This window comes from Ovis aries, chromosome 22 (genome assembly GCF_016772045.2).
Source record: "Ovis aries strain OAR_USU_Benz2616 breed Rambouillet chromosome 22, ARS-UI_Ramb_v3.0, whole genome shotgun sequence".
NCBI lineage: Eukaryota > Metazoa > Chordata > Mammalia > Artiodactyla > Bovidae > Ovis > Ovis aries.
Window position 1 is genome coordinate 6,929,717 of NC_056075.1, and position 23,816 is coordinate 6,953,532.

Here is a 23,816-nt window from a genome sequence, read left to right on the forward strand (position 1 = left end):
TTTGGAGCCCAAGAAAACAAAGTCTCTCACTGTTTCCACTGTTTCCCCATTTATTGGCCATGAAGTGATGGGACTGGATGCCATGATTTAAAGTTTTCTGACTGTTGAGCTTTAAGACAACTATTTCCACTCTCCTCTTTCACTTTCATCAAGAGGCACTTTAGTTCTTCTTTGCTTTCTGCAGTAAGGGTGGTGTCATCTGCATATCTGAGGTTATTGATATTTCTCCAGGCAATCTTGATTCCAGTTTGTGCTTCATCCAGTCCAGCATTTCACATGATGTACTGTGCATATAAGTTAAACAAGCAGGGTGACAATATACAGCTTTTACGAACTCCTTTCCCGATTTGGAACCAGTCTGTTGTTCCATGTCCAGTTCTAACTATTGCTTCTTGACCTGCACACAGATTTCTCAGGAGGCAGGTCAGGTGGTCTAGGATTCCCATCTCTTTTAGAATTTTCCAGTTTGTTGTGATCCACACAGTCAAAGGCTTTGGCATAGGCAATAAAGCAGAAGTAGATGTTTTTCTGGAACTCTCTTGCTTTTTCCATGATCCAGTGGATGTTGGCAATTTGATCTCTGGTTCCACTGCCTTTTCTAAATTCAGCTTGAATGTCTGGAAGTTCACAGTTCATGTACTACTGAAGTCTGCCTAGGAGAATTTTGAGCATTACTTTGCTAACATGTGAGATGAGTGCAACTGTGTGGTAGTTTGAGAATTCCTTGGCATTGCCTTTCTTTGGGATTGGAATGAAAACTGACTTTTCTAGTCTTGTGGCCATTACTGAGTTTTCCAAATTTGCTGGCATATTGAGTGCAGCACTGTAACAGGATCATCTTTTAGGATTTGAAATACCTCAACTGGAATTCCATCATCTCCACTAGCTTTGTTCATAGAGATGCTTCCTAAGTCCCACTTGACTTCACATTCCAGGATGTTTGGCTCCAGGTAAGTGATCACACCATCATGATTAACTGGGTCATGAAGATCGTTTTTGTATAGTTCTTCTGTATATTCTTGCCACCTCTTCTTAATATCTTCTTTGCTTCTGTTAGTTCTATACTGTTTCTGTCCTTTGTTGTGCCCATCTTTGCATGAAATATTCCTCTGGTATCTCTAATTTTCTTGAAGAGATCTCTAGTCTTTCCCATTCTATTATTTTCCTCTATTTCTTCGCACTGAGGCTTTCTTACCTCTTCTTGCTATTCTTTGGAACTCTGCATTCAAATGGGAATATCTTTCCTTTTCTCCTTTGCCATGTGGTGTTCTTCTCTTCTCAGCTATTTGTAAGGCCTCCTCAGACAACCATTTTGCCTTTCTTTTTCTTGGGGGTGGTTTTGATCACTGCCTCTTGTACAACGTCATGAACCTCCATCCATAGTTCTTCAGGCACTCTGTCTGTCAGATCTAATCCCTTGAATCTGTCACTTCCACTGTATAATTGTAAGGGATTTGATTTAGGTCGTACCTGAATGGTCTAGTTTTCCCTATTTTCTTTAAGACTAAATTTGGAAATAAGGAATTCATGAGCTGTGTCACAGCTCCCAGTCTTGTTTTTGCTGACTGTATAGAGCTTCTCCATCTTTGGCTGCAAAGCATATTAGCAATCTGATTTTGGTGTTGGCTATCTGTTGATGTCCATGTGTAGAGTCTTCTCTTGTATTGTTGGAAGAAGGTGTTTGCTATGACCAGCGCGTTCTCTTGGCAAAACTCTGTTAGCCTTGGCCCCGCTTCATTCCATATTCCAAGGCCAAATTTGCCTGTTACTCCAGGCATCTCTTGACTCTTGCTTTTGCATTCCAGCCCCCTATAATGAAAATGACACCTTTTTTTGGGGTGTTAGTTCTAGAAGGTCTTGTAGATCAACTTGAACAAGGAGAAATGGACTTGAAGAAAGGGAAATCCACTTGTAGTTGTATGGCATCTGTCTGCATCAACGTCTATTTCATAATACTTTCTAAGGAAAAGCCAGTTTGGTGGTAACAAGGAAAATATCTTTGCCACATTATCCTTTATAAATTTTTAAATGTATATCAAAGCAAGTTGACTAAAGCAAAACATACAGGTTTAGAAATTTTCAATTCTACAGCTTATTTACCTGCTCCTGAACCTACTCTCATTACCCCTCTCATTCTCTATTCCTTCCCATTGGGACTTGATGTGTGTTCACCTTCTACTTCTTAAAACTTAATGCAATGATTTTAATATAGTAATATTAGAATACACATAATTAACATACTAATCAAACATATATTATTATGTAATTAATAATCATGGAAGCTAAGTTGCATGACCTGAAAAACAAGGTTAGGAAAAAAAAATGTATGTCTGGTTTTAAAAAAAACCTTGGATGTGTCAAAAAATTCCAATATATTCTCACTACTTCTCTTCCAGAACCCCTACAGTCCTCTGAAATATACCAAGGGAGTGAGTTCCTGTGGTGCAATTTCCATGCTATTTCTATACATACATATTACAAAACTCAAAAGATAGCACCACTAATACACTTGTCTTCAGCTGAAACTTCTTTCAAACCACCTCTTTGAGGCAGTGCTGGAATCTGCATTAAGACAGTAGTCACAAAAGTCTGTCAGAAACTCATCTTAGATAAATGTATCATTTCATGATTGCAAAGAATTAGAAATATAAGGGCTTTACTGGTCGCTCACACAATAAAGAACCTGCCTGTAATGCATGAGACCCAGGTTCTTTCCCTGAGTGGGGAAGATTTCCTGGAGAAGGAAATGGCAACCCATTCTATTATTGTTACCTGGAGAATTCCATGGATCAAGGAGCCTGGTGGGCTACAGTCCCTGGGGTTGGAAAGAGTCAGACACAACTGAAAGACTAACACACACACACATACACACACACACACACACACACACACACACACAAACACACACACACACACACAGAAATATAACATGGAAAAAAATCCAGGATTTTCATTTATGTAGACATATCAGTGACTTCCAGCATCATGATTATTATACTCTAGCCACCAAAGCTTACCTTTCCTTTACTGATGATAAAGAAGGTGTCCCCTCTTGCACCTTGCCTGATGATATATTCCCCATTTTCATAGTGGGTCTAAAAAACAGAAACAGTAACAGAAAAATAAATTAGAAAGAAGTAATTTACTAAACAGCTCAACCTCTTCAAATACTATTAGCTCCTAAGGGAGGAATTCATCCTTATGGAGTTTTACCCAAGGCTAGAATCCATCATTATTTAAGAATGATTAATAGTCAATGAACACAATGATTACAAAGAAATCATTTCTATCCTGCTCATCTTAAAAACTATTTCTTTAGTGCCATTTTTCTGGATGATTATATCTTCAAATTCGTTCATTTTAATAGTTTGATGAAAATATTTCTGTCTCCCATCATCTGAGCATGAAATAAAACAGCAGAACTGATCATTAAACATGTCTTTTTGTATTATTTTATCTGTCATTTCCATTTGGCTCTAGTATTTCTGTGATGATAGCCTTTTTTTCTTTTTTCCCTTCTGAGAAAGCCCTATGTATCTAGCATTTTTAAAGACCTTCGTTTTGAAACGGGGTTGATTTTTGGTGGGGGTTATATGGCACTCGTCACTTTTTAAGGCACTGCTTCAGGCTTTAATGTCCTGCTTCAGCAATTTAGATTTGGTCATGTCAAACAGAATGTCTGTATTTTATGTACTGAATCCTGGTCCAGCATCTGTGAGCTTGTAAACCACCAAACCAGGAGCAAAGTAAGACTGCAAGAGAATTATCACAGTCAGTGTCCCAGTATTCTGATTCACACACAGTTACTAGGTCGAGTCCGAGCGGAGACTGGTCCTGCAATAAACAAAAGTAATTACTATAAGCAGAGGTGGGAGAAAGCATACTGCAGGCTCAGGAGGTATAACAGAAAACTGAAAACTGCATCATCTGGCCCTGTCTTTCTCTGAAGCTTAGGAAGGGAGGCATATCTGGGGAAAGAAATGGTTACTCTGTATACTCCTTAGGAAACAGACTTCACAGTGCGCATGTAATGCTCCCCAGGCCAATGGCTGTGATTTGTCCTGATACTTCAACATTGTTTCTTAATATTTTATTCACTCTTAAAATTACCTTTCATTAATACTAGCTATTAAGAATAGCCATGCTTTTCCTTGTACATCAAGAAAATTAACATACCACCTGTTAATTGTTTTTTAACTCATGTATTTAACTAATAACAAGTTCTCTAAGTAAAAAAAAAAATTCCTCCTATTTCTTTTCCCCAATCTCAACCATTAGATGGTATACACAGTCTGGTATCTTTCAAGACTTTTTCCTATGCTTTTAAACGTATATCAAAGTGCATATAAATATTTATTTCTAAATAAAAATAAGATCATATAATACGTATTCTTCAACTGACTTATTCTATTTAACAAAACATCTGTGTTCCATTTGTAAATATTGTTGCTTAGAAAGCAACAGAGGAAATGTCTTTGCGATGAGTGGATTAGAAAAACAATCACAATAGTCTATTTTCATTCATTCATTCATTCATTCAAGAAACATTTCTGAATGACTTGGAGTCAGGCCTGGTAATATTCACTGATGATACAAAGATGAATAAGACAAAAATATCATGCTGGATCCATCATAGAGCCTTCCTTGATAGCGGTGATATTGTATAGCACACTGTCCAACATAGTAGCCAGTAGGCACATGTGGCGACAGAGAGATTGAAATGTTGCCAGTGTGACTAAGAAACTAAAATTTAACATATTTACATTAATTTAAATGTAGAGACTCACAGGGCTAGCACAGGTAGCAGGTAAAACCGGCAATGGAAGGGTTACAATCTATAGCGGTAGGGCAGGGGCATGGGTGGAACACCTTCCATTCCCATAATGTCTCTTTCTTTTGAATACAGCTCGATTAGGAAAACTCAGGACCTCTTTCTGCCCTTTTCCTCACTCTGTACCAGAGGAGATGGGGTCATTTATCTGACTGATAAATTTGGAAATAATTGGTATAGGCATTCAGCCTCTCATCGCTTTCAGGTGGGTGGGTGCGTGGGTGCCCACCCCTACCCCCCGCCCCGCCACAGGGGACTGGCGCTCTCTGCCGCTTCTCCAGGGCAAGAATCTTCTCCACTGCACAGTGAGCCTGCCCCTGTCTGGGCTTCCATGACAGGACAAGTAAATCTGCTCAAACAGAGGTCCAGTTGGGAAGCCTATTTATCTCTCATTCCTAAGCTACATTCTAGCCTAGAGCTTATTAGTGATAATAATAAAATTTCCTCTGGAGAAGGAAATGGCACCCCACTCCAGATTCTTGCCTGGAAAATCCCATGGACAGAGGAGCCTGGTGTGCGATAGTCCATGGGGTCTCAGAGAGTTGAACACAACTGAGAAACTGAGCACACCGTTTAGTCCACAGTTTAGTGATATTTTAGTCCCATGTATCTCCCTCCAGTTGAGAATGAATGCTTCAAATCTTTTTTTTTTTTAGACCCCAAAGAGCAATTTATTATTTACTAAGTGTTAATATGGAGAAGGCAATGGCACCCCACTCCAGTACTCTTGCCTGGCAAATCCCATGGATGGAGGAGCCTGGTGGGCCGCAGTCCTTGGGGTCGCTAGGAGTCGGACACAACTGAGCGACTTCACTTTCACTTTTCACTTTCATGCATTGGAGAAGGAAATGGCAACCCACTCCAGTGTTCTTGCCTGGAGAATCCCAGGGACGGGGGAGCCTGGTGGGCTAATAAGATTATTCTTTGGTTTCCCTTGGTGTCAGCTGGACTAACTGCAAGGTGCAATGCCTCCTGCTTATGAGCACTGAATGCCACTTGCTGGCTGGAGGCACAGCCAGGACTGTCAGCCCCTGTTTTCCCCCACATAAGCCTCTCTATGTGGCTGCCCAGTCTTCTCTATGGCATGGTAGTTGGCCCCTGGGAGTGGGCCAGCTTCTTACATGGAAGCTTGCTTCCTGTGATGCAAAGCAGATGTCAAGCTTTCCCAAGGCCCCAGTCCCCTATCATATATGTTGCATTCAATGAGTTCAAGCAGGTCCCAGGCCGATCCAGGCACAAGGGGAAGGGACTGCATAAAGGTGTGAGCCCCAGTAGATACGGTCCATCAGGAGCTGCCAAAACACAGTCTGGCACACACCTCAAACTTCAAGTGTACTGAACTGGGTTCCTGGCATCCTTTTTCCAGTCTTGCTTCTCCCAAAGCCAATGCCAACTTCAATCTTTCTGGGTGCTTGGGCCAAACCCCTTGGAATCATCTGTAAGTCTTCTATCTCACAGGCCACAATTGCTCTGTCAACAGACCTGGCTGATCTACCTTCCAAAAATGCCCAGGATTCAATCACGCCTCATCTCTGTGGCTATGACTGCCATCTTTTCTTACCCAATCCATGCAGCCATCTCTAGCTGGGATCTCTGCTCTGGCCAGGCCCCTTCAGTCCCTTCCCCACATAGCAGCCAAGTAACCCCGTTAACAACCAGTGCCTGCCCCTCTGTTCACACCCCGTAGGGCCCTTCTACACGTGCACAGTGCCCTACAGTCACTACAACGCACGAATAGCTCCTGTTTGCTTGTTTCTGTCTTTCATCGCTTCACTACCCTCGCCTCCCGCCTCTCTCCCTCTCGTTCTCGTCTGTTCTGTTCAAACCACTTTCCCTGATGCTCCTTGGACACGCAGGTGCAGGCCCACCTTAGGCCCTTTGCGCAGGCTTTTCTCTCTGTCTGGAAGGTCCTTCCAACCCAGGTATCTCATGACTCTTTCATATCTTTGCCCAAATGTCACCTTCCTGATGAGATCTTTCTCAAACTGCCCTTTAAATCTGTTTGTCTTCTCTGTACTTGTAACTCTTCTTAATTTTCTATGTAGCACTTACCACCTACATCTGTCAAAGTTCTGGCAGAAGAAACTGCCCCTTGGGAGAGGGAGGTGATCAAAGAAGGATGAATGATGGGAGTGAGGAATGGATTAGGGGATCAAAGAGGGCTGGTGGTAAATGGCCAGGGAACAGGATTACTGGACCCTGCTGAGACCTGAAGCCATGGGAGAGATAAGCTCAACAGGAGCAGGAACTGTAGCTTCCGATAAGGAACCGCTGCTGCTGCTGCTGAGTCGCTTCAGTCGTGTCTGACTCTGTGCGACCCCGTAGATGGCAGCCCACCAGGCTCCCCCGTCCCTGGGATTCTCCAGGCAAGAACACTGGAGTGAGTCTGATAAGGAATATCCACTGCCAAACCCCTGCTTGGTTTGGGGAGAACTGAGGGGTAAATACCCTGACTTCTCTCTTCTCTACCTTCTAGTCTCCTGCTGAAGTTCTCCTTGGCTGAACTCAGCGGGAAGTCGTGAGACAATGGAGTCAGTGGAGCCCTTCTATTCAGATCAGCTTCTAGACAGAGAGAAGGGCCAGGAAGAATACAAGCTTCAGGTCTGTGTTTAACATACCTTTCAGTCATTTATCAAGGTTTTCCTCCACTAGAAGGAAGGAACTCTATGAGAGATTTTTATGTTGCTCCCTGCTGTGTCCCTTGCCACTAGAAGAATGCCTAAGTGTTCACTAAATATTTGTCAAATGAACAGTTTACATTATAAGAACACTTGGTCTATCATGTAACAAGAAGTCTGAAAATTGAGCAGTTCCAAGGCTGGTCAATTTGTTGGCTCAAAAAGTCCTGTGAAAGACCAGGTTCTTTCCCTGTTTCATTTGGCTTGTCCTCACTGGAGGGGTCCTTATGGTTCCAGGATGACTGCCCCTGCTCCAGTCATCACACCTGGGTCAAAAGCAGAAAAGGTGAGTTTCTCATCTTACCACTACTTCTAGGTGAAAAATCTCAGAACACCCTAGTGATCATGTCCTTATGCCACCTCTGAGTTGCACACCTGTTCTTAAATGAATATCTGGTGAGATTAAATAATGATTCCAAATGGTTCTTATTAATCAAGCTTACCCACTAGGGCTGAGAAGAAACCATTTAAATGAAATAAAACTCTGGAAGTGGAAAAATGGAAAGAAGGGATTGTGGAGGCACCCAAGAGGGTATTTAATTCATGGAAAAACCCAAACAGACTCTGAAGGGTCAGGGCTGAGATGCAGGTGGAATGAAGAGAAGGGGCTAGTAAAGCTGGGATGGTAGGTTGTAAGAATAGATTCAGAGTCCACAGAATCTGTCTTCAAAGATCCACTGAGCTGTGGTGAAGGACAGGGAGGCACCTGCCCCTCGTGACAGTATGGTGGCCAATTAAACTCAACTGAGGGAGACCTGGGTTTGACCCCTGGGTTGGGAAGATCCCCTGGAGAAGGGAATGGCTATCCACTCCAGTATTCTTGCTGGAGAATTCCACGGAGAGAGGCGGCCTGTGGGCTACAGTCCATGGGTTCTCAAAGACTCAGACCTGACTGAGTACTAAGCACAGCTCAGTAGACGATCCTCAGTCTCCCAGCTGGCACTAGTGGTAAAGAATCTGCCTCCAATGGAGCTACAGGAGACTCAGGTTCTATCTCTGGGTCAGGAAGATCCTTGGAAGAGGAAATGGCAACCCAGAATGCTCCAGTATTCTTGCCAGGATAATTCCATGGACTGAGGAGCCTGGTGAGCTACAGTCTATAGGGTTGCTCAGAGTTGGACACAACTCAGCACACATCCATAGATGATCCTAACAGATTTCTGGGGAATGTGCCCCAGTACTTGACCCCCACCTTCTCCCAGAAGCTCTGGCTCTGGTTGAAGCTGGAGTTCAGAGCCAACCAAGAGCTATGGCAAAAAGTGACATCCTCCTTATCTTTGGAGTCATGGCTCATCTCATGGACGCTTCACAATAACTGTAGAAGGGGTTATGGTTAAAACTCTTATGGTTTTAGCAAAGCTAAAGAAAATATAGCCTAAGTGACTGTCTCAAGGTCACACCCCTGACAAGAAGTGGAGGGGGATCTTTTCTTTGCAAATTTCATGAGAATCTGTGGAGGAGATGGAGGGAAGGCTAGGCCATGCCCTGACCCCATCCATTTCCCTGTCTGTTGCCGGGCAGTTTGGTGTGGGTAATGACCGGGCCCTATTATGTTGCAAAGGAGAGAGGCATCTAAGTCACCTTCAGTGATACACAAATAGATCCTTCACAACCTCCTAGTCGAAAGTGATAGAAATTCAACCACAACTGGTAGGTGAGAAGGTACTGAGTCACAAAACAGCATAGTCCAAAGTTAGTGGTGTCTGAAATGGCTGATTCCAGGGGTTAAATCATGGTGCCAGCTCTCCTCTCCTTACAGCTCTGTGACCCATGTTAGCCTCTCATGAGGCTCTAGGGCATGCCAAGATGACCGTGGGCTTCCCTCATGTTCCAGACAGCTGGCTCTTTCATGATTCTAATTCCTTTATCCCAGAGAGCAGAAAGTTTGGCAGGGATATCCATAATCTTTTTATTTAACTCATGGATATTATCTAATCACTTTCATATGGTTTTATAACTGCAAACCCACCATTGCTGCATCAATTCTTCTAGTTTACCTACATAGGCATGCATTGCTCATATTTCTACGCTGCATAAGCTCATAAAACTCAAAGGTCCAGACAAGAGCCTCTGGGACAGTGGCCAAAGGCAGTCCAAGTTTGGGAAAGATGACATCAATGGTGTCATAATACCAGGACTCTAATGGATATGCTATCCTGAATCATTCAATTGTGCCTGAGGGGAAGATGATCATGCATGCTGATTCCTTAAGAGTCTCTCTAATTATGTTCATCAAATGCCAGCAATTTCACTGTTTTTTGAAGGTCACTTTGCCATTTTCTTATTTCAAATTAAATCATACAAATATACAGAATTTAGAAAGGGAAGGAATCCTAGCAATTAGGCAGATTCTTTTATGGGTTTCCATAGTTATGAGGATAAACGCCAAACTTCTTAACATAGCCTGCAAGATCATCTATAGCCTGCTCCATGCCACGCTTTCCAGCCTCTTCTCCTTCGCCCCAACTCTCCCGTCTAGCCCTGCTGGCCCTCGATGGTCCCTTTGTCAACTGCCACACTCCCTTCCTACCATCAGGACTAAGCCCTTCCACTGCTGTACAGCCACTGCTTCTCGCCTGCCGCTGCTGCTGAGTCGCTTCAGTCGTGTCCGACTCTGTGCAACCCCATAGACCGCAGCCCACCAGGCTCCCCCGTCCCTGGGATTCTCCAGGCAAGAACACTGGAGTGGGCTGCCATTTCCTTCTCCAGTGCTTCTCGCCTATTTACAGCCTAATTCTTTTTCAGACCTTAGCTTTACCTGACCTGGCATATCCTTCTCCTCTATACCCACCCCCCCCCCCACACCCCCCCCACACACACACAAAATCAGGTCTCCTTCATTGCCCTTTTCTGAGTTTGTAGTTATTCATCTACTTATATGATATTTTTATGATGTTTTCCACCAGATTTTAAGTTCTACTGAAGGCAAGGACTGTGGTTGGTTTTGTTCATTCTAATATCTTCAGAGCCTAACATAGAGCTTGGAACAGTATAAGGACTCAAAAAGAAGGAGATTAGGTCTTTTGTAGAGAAGTGGATGGACTTAGAGTCTGCCATACAGAGTGAAGTAAGTCAGGAAGATAAAGACAAATATTGTATACTAGCACAGATATGTGGAATCTAGAAAAGCAAGACAGATGAACCTGTTTGCAGAGCAGGAACAGAGGTGCAGATAGAGAAGGACCATGTGGGCACGGGAGAATGGGGAGGGTGGGATGAATGGGGAAATTAGGTTTGACGTAAATATACTACCTCGTGTAAACAGATGGTGGGAACTTGGTATATAGCACAGAAAGCTCAGCTCCGCGTTCTGTGGTGATGATGGGTGGGATGGAGGGAGGGGGGAGGAAAGTCCAAGAGGGAGGGGATCTAAATATACATACAGCTGATTCACGTTGTTGTATAGCAGAAACTAACAGAACAATGTAAAGCAATTATACTCCAGCAAAAAAACAAAACAAAACAAACCTAATTGGATGAATGAGCCTTAATCTCCATCTTCCTAGCACTACCCATGGTCCAATCCAACAAAAGGCCTCCACCTCCAATAGCTGTGCTGAGACCAGCTGTCTTTCACTAGCTCCCCTGTTAACTCCCCAGTCCAGGCCAAAAATCACACCTTGTATTTTGTTAGTCCTCCCATCTGGCCCTCCTGCTTTGGCTCTTGCCCATCCATCCTATTCCACACCATTCCATCTAGTCTTCTCTTGACACCCAAAATGACCTTTCAAATAGCAAATCAACTGAAATCACTTTACTGTCAAAAACTTCCAATGGTTCCTTGCTACAATTAGCATCCTTAGCAAATTACTACAGTCTGTAAAGTTCTCTTATTGTGGCCCCTACCTCTCCATCCTCATTCCCTCCCTCTCACCTTCATTCTTTCTGTTTCAGAAATGCTGGCTCTCTCTCTCTGTGCTTTCTCTCTGTGCTTATCAGATTGGATCCATCCTCAGAAGTCTACATCAGGATACTCCATCTAGAATACTCCCCCTCAAGGTGTTGGTCATTATCTTATTCTCATCAGCAAGGTCTCAACAAGGCCTTTCCTCACCACTCTTGGAATGTGCCCTCTACCCTCATTCATGTTCTCTCCTATGTATGTCCTTGTTTTACTTTTTTATTTTAGAAAGTTCTCTAAAGCTGTGTGATTGTGCTTTGCTGCTATGAAAAGGCCACTGGACACGTCAGTGACTACTTGATGTAAACCACAGCTGCAAACCACAGCACAATGGAGCCTCTGCTGAGAGTCTTCCATCACAACCATCACGATTTGAAACTTTTCTTCTTAATTGGTGGAACCCTCTCCCTCTGTCACCTGCTGCTCAGAGGATTTAGAAAGCTTCACATTATGTCCATTCTTTGACTTAGAACAATGCCTAGCACACAACAGGCATTCAATGTATAATCTAGACAAAGGATAGATTTGGTCCAAACTCCTATATTTCGAATGGGAAAGCTGGGTTATAAATCATAGATTATAGGATGGATAGAGAAGGGGAATTGACAATATATCTAAATATAAGCTAGATATTCCCCAAAAGTAATAACTTAGAATAAATATGGCAAAACCAATACAGTATTGTAAAGTTAAAAAAATAATAATAATAAATAAATAAAGAATAAATATTTCCAAAATTTGTGAATTAGGAAAAGCTGGTCTTCTCTTTGCCACTAGAGAAAAAAATGAATATAGATTTCATTATTGATATGGATGTGAGGATTTTTAGAATTTAACATTAATATGTAAATATCCATTTAGGCTTTTCAAAATGTTGTATATTATGCTGACTCTTGGCAGAAGGCTTAGTACAACACTGGATACAGCACTTTGAGGCCTTGGGGGTTATTTCCTGGTGAATTTATGATTCATTTTTACTTTCTAGATAAGACTTATAGCTATTGATATCAAACATGTACTTTTGGGGGGGTTTCCCTGGTGGCTCAGACCATAAAGAATTTGATGCAATTCAGGAAACCTGGGTTTGATCCCTGGGTTGTGAAGGTCCCTTGGAGAAGGGAAAGGCTACCCATTCCAGTATTCTTACCTGGAGAATTCCATGGACAGAGGCGCGTGGCGGGCTACAGCACATGGGACTGCAAAGAGTCAGACACGACTGAGTGACTGACACTTTTACTTTTCCTACCTGTGCTTTAACTGGTGTCTTATTTTCAGCTCTCAAGTCTAACATAATCTTTAATTGAAGTTCATTTAATATAAACTAATATAAATAAAGGGCAAAAATGGTATGGACCTATCAGAAGCAGAAGATATTAAGAAGAGGTGGCAAGAATACACAGAAGAACTGTACAAAAAGGATCTTCACACCCCAGATAATCATGATGGTGTGATCACTCACACTCTCCTAGAGGAAGACATCCTGGAATGTGAAGTCAAGTGGGCCTTAGAAAGCATCACTATGAACAAAGCTAGTGGAGGTGATGGAATTCCAGTTGAGCTATTTCAAATCCTGGGAGATGATGCTGTGAAAGTGCTGCACTTAATATGCCAGCAAATTTGGAAAACTCAGCAGTGGCCACAGGACTGGAAAAGGGTAGTTTTCATTCCAATCCCAAAGAAAGGCAATGCCAAAGAATGCTCAAACTACCGCACAATTGCACTCATCTCACATGCTAGTAAAGTGATGCTCAAAATTCTCCTAGCCAGGCTTCAGCAATACATGAACTGTGAACTTCCAGGTGTTCAAGCTGGATTTAGAAAAGGCAGAGGAACCAGAGATCAAACTGCCAACATCCGTTGGATCACTGATAAAGCAAGAAAGTTTCAGAAAAACATCTATTTCTGCTTTATTGACTATGCCAAAGCCCTGGACTGTGTGAATCACAATAAACTGTGGAAAATTCTGAAGGAGATAGGAATCCCAGACCACCTGACCTGCTTCTTGAGAAATCTGTATGCAGGTCAGGAAGCAGCAGTTAGAACTGGACATGGAACAACAGACTGGTTCCAAATAGGAAAAGGAGTACGTCAAGGCTGTATATTGGCACCATGCCTATTTAACTTCTATGCAGAGTACGTCATGAGAAACGCTGGGCAAGAGGAAGCACAAGCTGGAGTCAAGACTGCTGGGAGAAATATCAATAACCTCAGATATGCAGATGACACCACCCTTATGGCAGAAAGCAAAGAAGAACTAAAGAGCCTCTTGATAAAAGTGAAAAAGGAGAGTGAAAATGTTGCCTTTAAGTTCAACATTCAGAAAAATAAGATCTAGTGGCATCCAGTCCCACCACTTCATGGCAAATGGATTTGGAAACAGTGGAAACAAATGGCTGACTTTATTTTTCTGGGCTCCAAATTCACTGCAGATGGTGATTGCAGCCGTGAAATTAAAAGACACTTACTCCTTGGAAGGAAAGCTATGACCAACCTAGACAGCATATTAAAAAGCAGAGACATTACTTTCTCAAAATGTCTGTCTAGTCAAGGCTATGGTTTTTCCATTGGTCATGTATGGATGTGAGATTTGGACTATAAAGAAAGCTGAGCACCAAAGAATTGATGCTTTTGAACTGTGGTGTTGGAGAAGACCCCTTGAGAGCCCTGTAGACTGCAAGGAGATCCAACCAGTCCGTCTTAAAGGAGATCAGTCCTTGGTGTTCATTGGAAGGACTAACGTTGAAGCTGAAACTCCAATATTTTGGCCACCTGATGTGAAGAGTTGACTCATTTGAAAAGACCCTGATGCTGGGAAAGATTGAGGGCAGGAGGAGAAGGGGACGACAGAGGATTAGATGGTTGGATGGCATCACCAACTTAATGGACGTGGATTTGGGTGGACTCCAGGAGTTGGTGATGGACAGGGAGGCCTTGTCTGCTGTGGTTCACATGGTCACAAAGAGTCGGACATGACTGCGTGACTGAACTGAACTGAATATAGAGTTATCATTCTAAAGTAACTTCTCACTTAAATTACTTCAGTCAGAAATTATATCATTATCTCCCTTCATGTGTGAAAGTGAGAAATTGTTAATATCTCAGTCATGTCTGACACTCATGTCCATTGAGTTAGTAATGCCATCCATCTATCTTATCCTCTGTTGTCCCCTTCTCCTCCTGCCTTCAATCTTTCCCAGCATCAGGGTCTTTTCTAATGAGTCAGTTCTTTGCATCAGGTGGCCAAAGTATTGGAGTTTCAGCTTCAACATCAGTCCTTCCAATGAACATTCAGGACTGATCTCGTTTAGGATGGACTGGTTGGATCTCCTTGCTGTCCAAGGGACTCTCAAGAGCCTTCTCCAACACCACAGTTCAAAAGCATCAATTCTTCGGCGCTCAGCTTTCTTTATAGTCCAACTCTCACATCCATACATGACCACTGGAAAAACCACAGCCTTGACTAGACAGACCTTTGTTGACAAAGTGATGTCTCTGCTTTTGAATATACTGTCTAGGTTGGTCATGACTTTCCTTCCAAGAAGTAAATGTCTTTCAATTTCATGGGTACAGTGCATATACATTGTCATAAATGGGCCATTTCCCCTTTTATGGAACAATAACTGTCAAGGGGACTTGTTCTGTTATGAAGTGCTTTCTTAGATAATATCTAACCTCATTAAGGCAAAAATTTTTTTGTACCCTCCTTCTTATCCTTCAGAGAGAAATTAATTATTCCTTATACCACCACTCACAAATTAACCAGAACACCAAAAGAACAGATCAAAGCATGGAACACTTTTTATAACCACCTCTGTTCCACAAACCACCACTACCCTGTTACCATCCAACTGGACATCTGGGGTACACATTTCTCTACCATACATTTTTTTTCCCTATTTCAATACCACACCTCACTTTACATTCAGGATAGTCTCTTACTTTACTTCTAAAACTTCCCCCCATTTCTTGGGCTGAACAACAACTTTATTCCAAGGCTTCTCAAACTAACCTTTAAAACCTCCCTTATCAACCCTGAAGTTTGCATACATATGGAATCTAGAAAAATGATATTGACGAACCTATTTGCAGAGAAGGAATGGAGATGCAGATATAGAGAACAGAGCTGTAGACACAGTGGGGGAAGGAAAGAGTGGGACAAATGGAGGAAGCAGCATCAACATTTACACACTAATGTGTGTAAAACCGATAGCTGATCAGAAGTTGCTGTATAACACAGGAAGCCCAGTCTGGCACTGTGTGATGACCTAGAGGGGTGGCGTTGCGGGCTAGGTAGGAAGGCTCAAGAGGAGATGGTATGTGTATAATTACAGCTTGCGTGCATGATTGTACAGCAGAAACCAACACAACAGTGAAAAGCAATGTTCCTCCAATTAAAAAAGAAAATCATGAACTTGGGGTCCAGATGAGAGATACCCTAACAAGGATTAACTTCATCCAGCATCATTAATTCGTGTCTTCTATAAATAAGATACTGCACTTAACACTGAGGCCTCAAAGATACACAAGACACAGTTTCTAATCTGACAGGTAGCACAGCACGTGGTTAAACAGACAGACACTGGAGCCACACTGCCTGGCTACAATCCCAGCACTGGAGCCCTGAACAGGTCACTTACCCTTCCTGTGCAGCTTCCTTTTCTACAAAGTAAAAGTCACGCCTCCATAAGCAGACTGTTGTAAGGATTAAATGAGTTACAATTACAAACTGCAGGGCTTGCCACACTGTAAACACCATATACCTGCACATATTATTTTCAGGGAAACTTGCTGTCAAAAGACATAATTGTATACAGGTAATTTATCATACATTATACACAGCTTTCCCCAGACCAGTAGTGATTCACTGCTGGATGGCAAAGAAGGGCTTTCCACGCAGAGGGAACAGTATTTTAAAAGTCACAGAGAAGTGAGTACAGGCAGTTAACACAGAGAACAGTAAAGTCACAGTGACTGAACCTTAAACTCAACTGGGTTGAAGTGCCTTTATCCTTATCAGGTCATTTTCTAACTCTAATACCATTAATCCAGTGATCCTCAAACTCCCTGAATAACCTGAATTTTCCTGTGTGCCTTTTTTTTTTTTAAATCATTCTGTCTTCTATCTCAAAAAATCAAAACAGTAAACCTCATTCCCAACCTGATTTTGCATTCTAATCCACAGCTTTTGTTGTTTAGTTGCTAAGTTGTGTCTGACTCTTCTTCAACCCCATGGACTGTAGCCCACCAAGCTCCTCTGTCCATGGGCTTTTCCAGGAGGGAAATACTGGAGTGCATTGCCATTTCCTTCTCCAAATTCAGAGATATCCCTAATTAAATCTCTAGAAGGAATATAGAAATAGATCCTGAAGAGTCAAAACTGGAGGTGCAGCAAACACAAGCACACATTTGGCCTGCCTGCACATTTCACCAGGACAACCCGCCATGCTGGCCCAGCAAGGTGCCTGTGGAAGGAAGGTCGACGACAGGATTCCCATCATCAGAGTCATCATCCCAATCCCAAGGGCCATCATTCCACTGAGGGTCAGAATGCCAGACTCACAGAGCCCCTAGAGTACCCAGACACCTTAGTAAAATCCAAATACAGACAGAAAATATATTTTTTAAAATCAAACCCAGCAATCCAGGACTTCTGGATAGAGAACCTGCCTATCACTGGTCCTCAAGGCACTAAGCCTGAGGACCAAAGCTATTTAAGAAACAGAGTCGAAGTCTCAAGTAGAAGTCTGTGCCACCTCCACCACTGAGGAGCTGCGTCTGTGCGCCACCTCCACCACTGAGGAGCTGCGTCTATGCAGCACCTCCACCACTGAGGAGCTGCGTCTATGCAGCAGCTGTTCCTTGGCACATTCTGTGATGCTGAAACAGCCCTGAGGAAACATGCCTCACTTGTCTGTCAAACTGTTTATTAAATGCCTACACCTTGAACTTGGCCTTTTGTGGCTCTATGATACCTTCTAACAACTAGGCACTTAAGCTCTGTCCTTGATGGCGCTATCAGGATCCTGTCTCTACTGAGGTACCCACTTGTACTTGAAACCCAGGGATTGCTTTATAAGTCAGCCTGACCCCTCTGGATAGGATAGATATTGTGGGACCAGCTTAGCATTGTCAGCTCCTGAGGACACCCTGACTTACAAATCAGCCTTGCTTTAACTAGGTTGTGGGGCTAATTCTCACTAGATTCCACACTAATGAAAAAAAAAAAAAAATCAGTGTAAAATCCTTAGAGCAAGAAGTCCTAGGGACTGTGTGACTTACCTTAAAAAATTCATTTATGACTTGTAGTGAAATGTATCAAGTCAATAGGCTGGATGGGAGTTGAAATTAACAGTCTCTGCATGGGCCTAGATGTAGCTTCTTAAAGGAACTAATGGGATTGTCACCATGATAAACAGGAATTACTGGCAGCTTTGCATCCTCAAGGGTTCCAAAAGACCAAGGACAGCCATAATTCCATCTGCTGTGTCCCTTGCTCAATGCAACCCATTAAAAATATCATGAAATCTCTTTAGTGGATTATAAGCAGCTTTGTTTTAATGGAATAGACAATATCAAATGCATCACACATAGTAAAGAAAAACATAATTTACAAAAGTTTTGTATGCGTATGTGTGTGAATACATATGTGCACACTAGGCCCCAGTAAAATGTGTATTCCTTACTACACAAACACTATTTTGATAATGTAAGTATTTTTCTTTCTTTACAAAAGTCATGATAGATATCTTCAGAGTAGGTAGATCATTATTTCTATATGAGCTAACTTTTATGACTTTTATTAGCCTTAATAAAAACACTAGTGTTGTTTTTTTTTTTTCATTTTTGAATTATTTCACTTTTGTAAAGGTGTATAGAAGTTGAAAATACTGACTCTTCCTTAAAAGGACGTATAATCCACATTTAGCAAATGGCACTTTGACTGAGTTCATCTCTCAGTTTTCTCTTTCGGCTCTCTAGTCTTAATCCTGTAGTCCTCCACCCCACAATTCCTATATTTTTGTGCATCTAAGAAACCAATTTTCCAAACTCATGTTTTGCACTCCCCGTAGTACAATAAAACTGTTATAAGCTTTTGTTCAACTAATACTGAATTCTGGTTTCCTTCTCTGAATCTCAAACATTCCTGAGGTCTTTGTGCCTTTGGTGGCCAGATCACATCATTATCCTTTAAGCCTCTCGAATACCTTCAGAGTTTCTAATTTAAAGACAGCTGTTGACCCAGCAAGTCACTGTCTAGACTAACTGAATCCTCACCCTAAATATCAGACAAAGGAGGGGAAAACCTAGGCTCAAATTCCATAAATGCTTGGGTTTGGTTTGATGTTTCACTGGGATCTTCAGTGACATCATTCTAAATGGATTTTAAACCTCTGCTTTCACTTTCAGAGATTTCTGATGCAAATATATTCATACAACTCAGTGAGTAAGAGCTATCCTAAAGCAGACCCACAAAATGCCAAAAAATCTCTACAAAGAATAGTTCATTCAGATCCAATCATTCACAACAGAATAAAACTGTTTACAGAGTAGACAGGCAGGCATTCCCATTCCACATAATTAAACTATAACTCAACTTTAACAATTTGATCTATGAAGGCAATTAGCTTCAGCAGAACTTGGAAACTGTTTGCCCTAACAGATTATGAGATGTGTCATGGAGAAGCATACAATTGAGTCTCTCAGAGTCACTATCTAAAGTATAAATAATGTTTTGAAGCTTCAACTAAAAGAAATGCTGTACTCAAAAAAGAAAAATAAAGATTAATCAGTTTCTCATGAACCCTATAACAAAACGAGTGGAGTGAGTCAAAAGTATGTGTAATTCACTCAATATTTTACTTCTCTAGGATTTTAAACATTCCATACTTTTCTTTGAGAAGACGCTATTTAGTTTAAAGGGCATTTTGAGTCACTGAGGATGAGATAAAAGAGAAAGCAGAGAGGATTTAGGTTACACAGGGAGGAAAGTGCTCCTTATGCATTGGAGGATTCTGTTGTCAATGCAAGGATATTTTGTTTCTGTCTAGACTGGTTTGAGAACGGGGTTGTTCACAGACGAGGTAATAGAATCATTTTACAATTCTGTCCCCTTTATTACCCCATATAATCATTTGGAGACAGTGCACTGGGGTGCTTCTCAATAACTGTGAGACAGAAGAAGAAAAGCTTCTTCCGGAATGTGAAATTAATGTGTTTACTGCTAATCTCTAAAGTAATACACAAAATATTTGATAACTAATACCTAAAGCAATACATAAAATCATGGAAACTACTACCTGAAAAGCACTAACCAATCGGAAAGGGCACAGGCTGTGGCAGGATCCTGGAGAGGCTCCCGGGTTGTGGGGAGGTTTGCTGCTGCTGCTGCTGCGCCGCTTCAGTTGCGTCGAGGTTTAGGGGCCCAGAAATGATCTGGGGAAAGCATTTTACTAATCGATGCAGTAGGTTAGGGCTTCCCAGGTGGCACTAGCGGTAAAGAACCCACCTGCCAATGCAGGAGACCTAAGAGATGCAGGTTTGATCCCTGGGTCAGGAAGAAGGCCTGGAGGAAGAAAAGGCAACCCGTTCCAGAATTCTTGCCTGGGAAATCCACTGGACAGAGGAGCCTGGTGGGTTGTCTTCTATGGGGTCGCAAAACAGTTGGACATGACTCAGCAACTAAACAACAACAACCTGTTTCGTTCGGTTTTTCTTTCCTTAGACAGACTTCTATCTCAAGTAAAATGTATAGTAACTTTCAGACCCAGCAAGTGACCTTAAGAGGATTAACAAAAACTTTTCCTTCTCTACATAGCTCAAAGAGTGAAATGAACACAGTTAAGTATTCTTGCCTGGAGAATCCTCGTGGACAGAGGAGCCTGGCTGGCTACAGTCCATGGGGTCACAAAGAGTCAGACATGATGGAGCGACTAAGCACAAAGGAAAAAGAAACATACTAGGAGGGGTGTGCTTAGTGACAGGACATAGAGGATGTGTGTGGCACGTGCAGGCGCGGTGGCCTCACAGATCTGAGGGTGGTGGCTACTGTGGGCTCCAGAGAGAGAGGCGCTGCTCTCAGCAGGCATATTTTCCCTGCCTCGGCCCCCAGAATGAAATACACTTTCAGACAAGCCACTTCTCTTGGCTTTAGATGAACATGCAACCTTCTCATTAGATCGTCTGCTTCCCAGGTACCTTGACATCAGGAGGGAGAGAGTCTGATGCAAGATGTGTACATTACAGTTACATCAGGATGAGACCCCCACATACCAGAAAGTACTAGGCTTGCATTTGGGTCTCTATATTAAATTTCAGGTAAAAGTTGGAGTACTAGAAGTATGCTGGATACAGATACAAGATCTGGCTTCTTGTCCTGCCAGGGTGAAGCCCAGATTCTACGTATGATGCAATTCAGCAGAGCCCGCCATCCTGTGGTCTCCACAATGACTTGCTACTTACTCCTACCCTCTGGGTCCTGTACCCACAGGGTGCATCACGGTATCTCTGCAGACACTCACTATTATAAAGAAGAACCAGGACTTCTGCCATCTTAACACTCAGAGGGCTTTTACCGACTTCATGGAAGCATGTCTGATGCAACCGGTGTCCTGAGCACAGATTTACAGAATTTGGTTGCTGTGGAAACCCTGATGGTTAGCTTATTTGCATTTACATGAGACCACAGTGGTTGAGACTGCTTTCCAGCATGTTTATTTTCCTATTTTCCTCTGCAATGGAGAGAAAGGAATTGTTTTTAAAAGAAGTGATTGGTTGCAATTCTGCTAATTCTCCAGATCACAACATGATTCAAAATTTTATAACTATAAAAACTTACTTCTATACTCCAGTATTAACTCACATCATAAAAAATCATAGCTACTATTAATTTAGGACTTGCTACATGCCAGACAATGTGTGAAGGAAATCTCAATTAGGACAATGACTCACTGAGGTTTTATAATTTCCATTTTCCTACAACGAAATGGAAACTGGGACAGGCTGAATGATTTTTCCAAAATCACCAGTAAGTAAACTTTAGAGGCAGAATGTGAATCCAAGTTTGCTTTAGAAAGCCCAAACTTACAGTCTGACTTCCTGTTAATTTTACAGACAATTTTCCTTAATTCAAAAAAGAAAGGGAAAAAAAAAATCACATTGGTAGTAGGAATCCTAGGAAGACTACTCAAACACAAACGGAGAACCTGAAGTCCTGAACTTCATGGCAGCGTACTCAAGTCTCTCATTAGAAACTGACTCCCAGAACACTGCTATAATCCTACCAAACTCAGGTTCAAAAACTTGACTGCTTCAAGCTTCTCAATGGCATTAACATTTAAGCTCCTTGTTGTGGCATTTAAACCACTCCGGAATCTGGTGCTGGCTGAAATACCTCCTCTGTCCCTCTCTACTCCAGTCATCCCAGGGCCTTAGCTGTCTTCCAGATCTCTTTTCACTTGTATGCTTAGCATCTGCGATTGCCCCTCAGCCTGGAATGCTCTTTCATCACCGTCTCTGCTTATAAAACCTTCATTGCTGATAAGCTTCTCCCTTGATTCTCAAAATAGAAAGGCCTTCTTCATTTGCATCTTAAAAGCGCACCCTCTAACTTTTTACCTTTTATTTTTGTTCAATATTTATGTGTCTATCTTATTGCCAAAGGGCTTCCCTGGTGGCTTAGCAGTAAAGAATCTGCCTGCAATTCAGGAGCTGGAGGAGACATGGGTTCACTCCCTGGATCAGGAAGATCCCCTGGAGAAGGGCATGGCAACCCATTTTTGCCTGGCAGGCTACAGTCCATGGTGTTGCAAAGAGCTGGACACAACTGAAGCGTCTTCGCACACATGCTTCTCCCCAAATGAGACGGTGCTGTGCTTAGGTGCTCAGCCGTGTCCGACTCTTCAAACAGAATCTACCTATTTTTTATCTTCCTTATTCGACTATAGCCACCACAAAGCCTTTTGCTAAGAAAGGGCTCAAAAAAAAAAAAAAAAACCTGTTAAACTGAATTAGCTTAAATTTACACTGAAGTACTGCTTGCTTTGCATTATTGTTAAAACACAGATACCTTTGACAGAGAGTACTCTGTCATTCAGCTTTGCAAAACCATTCACAAATTAATTTTACTAACACATACTTTACAATTTACAAAGAACTTTCATATATATTAACTTGGATCATTACAAGGAGTCCTTTGGATAGTTAGTAAAAACTCCATTTTTCAGATGAGGGCAAAACTAGAAATATTTAGTCAATTTGCAAAGTAATTCTGTAGCAGCTACAATGCTTAGCACCTGCAATGCTTAGCACCTGCCTGAGCTATTTTATTCCCTGAATGCTTGAGGTGAAACACAGAGTTGTTTCTTACAGGTGTTTGGGAGTTTATGAGCTACCAAAAATGGGAACAAGTTTATTTCCAAACCTGTGTATTTGGAGAAGAAATTCACAGGCAATAGCTTTGTATCTGTATTACTGGATGCATTTGGCCCCATAAACAGAATTGCCATTTAATCCTTTATTTTAACAGAGTTGGTTAAAATGCATTTATACTGTAATATTCATTTTACTTTTTAAACAACATCTCTGGGATCTAGTTAACCTTTTCTGACTGACCTGGGTCCATCATTATTCACCTCAGTTAATGTCCTAAGCCACAGCATAGTCCTGTGGGATAGCTAAGGCACGCAGGTCAGGTGCCTGGGTCCATCATTTTCACCTCAGTTAATGTCCTAAGCCACAGCATAGTCCTGTGGGATAGCTAAGGCACGCAGGTCAGGTGCCTGGGTCCATCATTTTCACCTCAGTTAATGTCCTAAGCCACAGCATAGTCCTGTGGGATAGCTAAGGCACGCAGGTCAGGTGATTTTACATAGTCAACCCACCTGCCTCCACTCAATGACTGACCTTTAGTAGATCTCGTTTCTTTTCTTTTTTTTTTTTTTTCTGCCAAACTATTAGATCTGACTTCTCTGTACCTTAAGTATCATATTACAAGCAGCATCTTCAGAGAAGGCGATGGCACCCCACTCCAGTACTCTTGCCTGGAAAATCCCATGGACGGGGGAGCCTGGCGGGCTGCAGTCTATGGGGTCGCTACTAGTCAGACACGACTGAGCGACTTCACTTTCCCTTTTCACTTTCATGTATTGGAGAAGGAAATGGCAACCCACTCCAGTGTTCTTGCCTGGAGAATCCCAGGGACGGGGGAGCCTGGTGGACTGCTGTTTATGGAGTCGCAGTGAGCTGGACACGACTGAAGCGACTTAGCAGCAGCAGCATCTTAATCTGCCAAGCTCCAAATCAGTACCATTTCAGTAAACAAATGAGTGGTTCAGACACCACACTAGGAGACAGGCATATACTGGGAGATAAATAAGACATGCCTTGTAAGAGTCTGCAGTGCAGAAGG

At 42.2% G+C, this 23,816-nt stretch overlaps 1 protein-coding gene across 3 annotated transcripts in view; it reads right to left on the bottom strand.

Annotated features, from left to right (window-relative positions):
• Positions 1 to 23,816, bottom strand: part of PRKG1 (protein kinase cGMP-dependent 1) — a 1,392,774-nt gene that overhangs the window by 241,774 nt on the left and 1,127,184 nt on the right. For all 3 annotated transcript variants that reach the window (XM_004020002.6, XM_015103265.4, XM_042238622.1), the window contains one exon: positions 3,018 to 3,095. In XM_004020002.6, the coding sequence (XP_004020051.3) occupies positions 3,018 to 3,095 (78 nt within the window). The remainder of the gene's footprint in view (positions 1 to 3,017; positions 3,096 to 23,816) is intronic.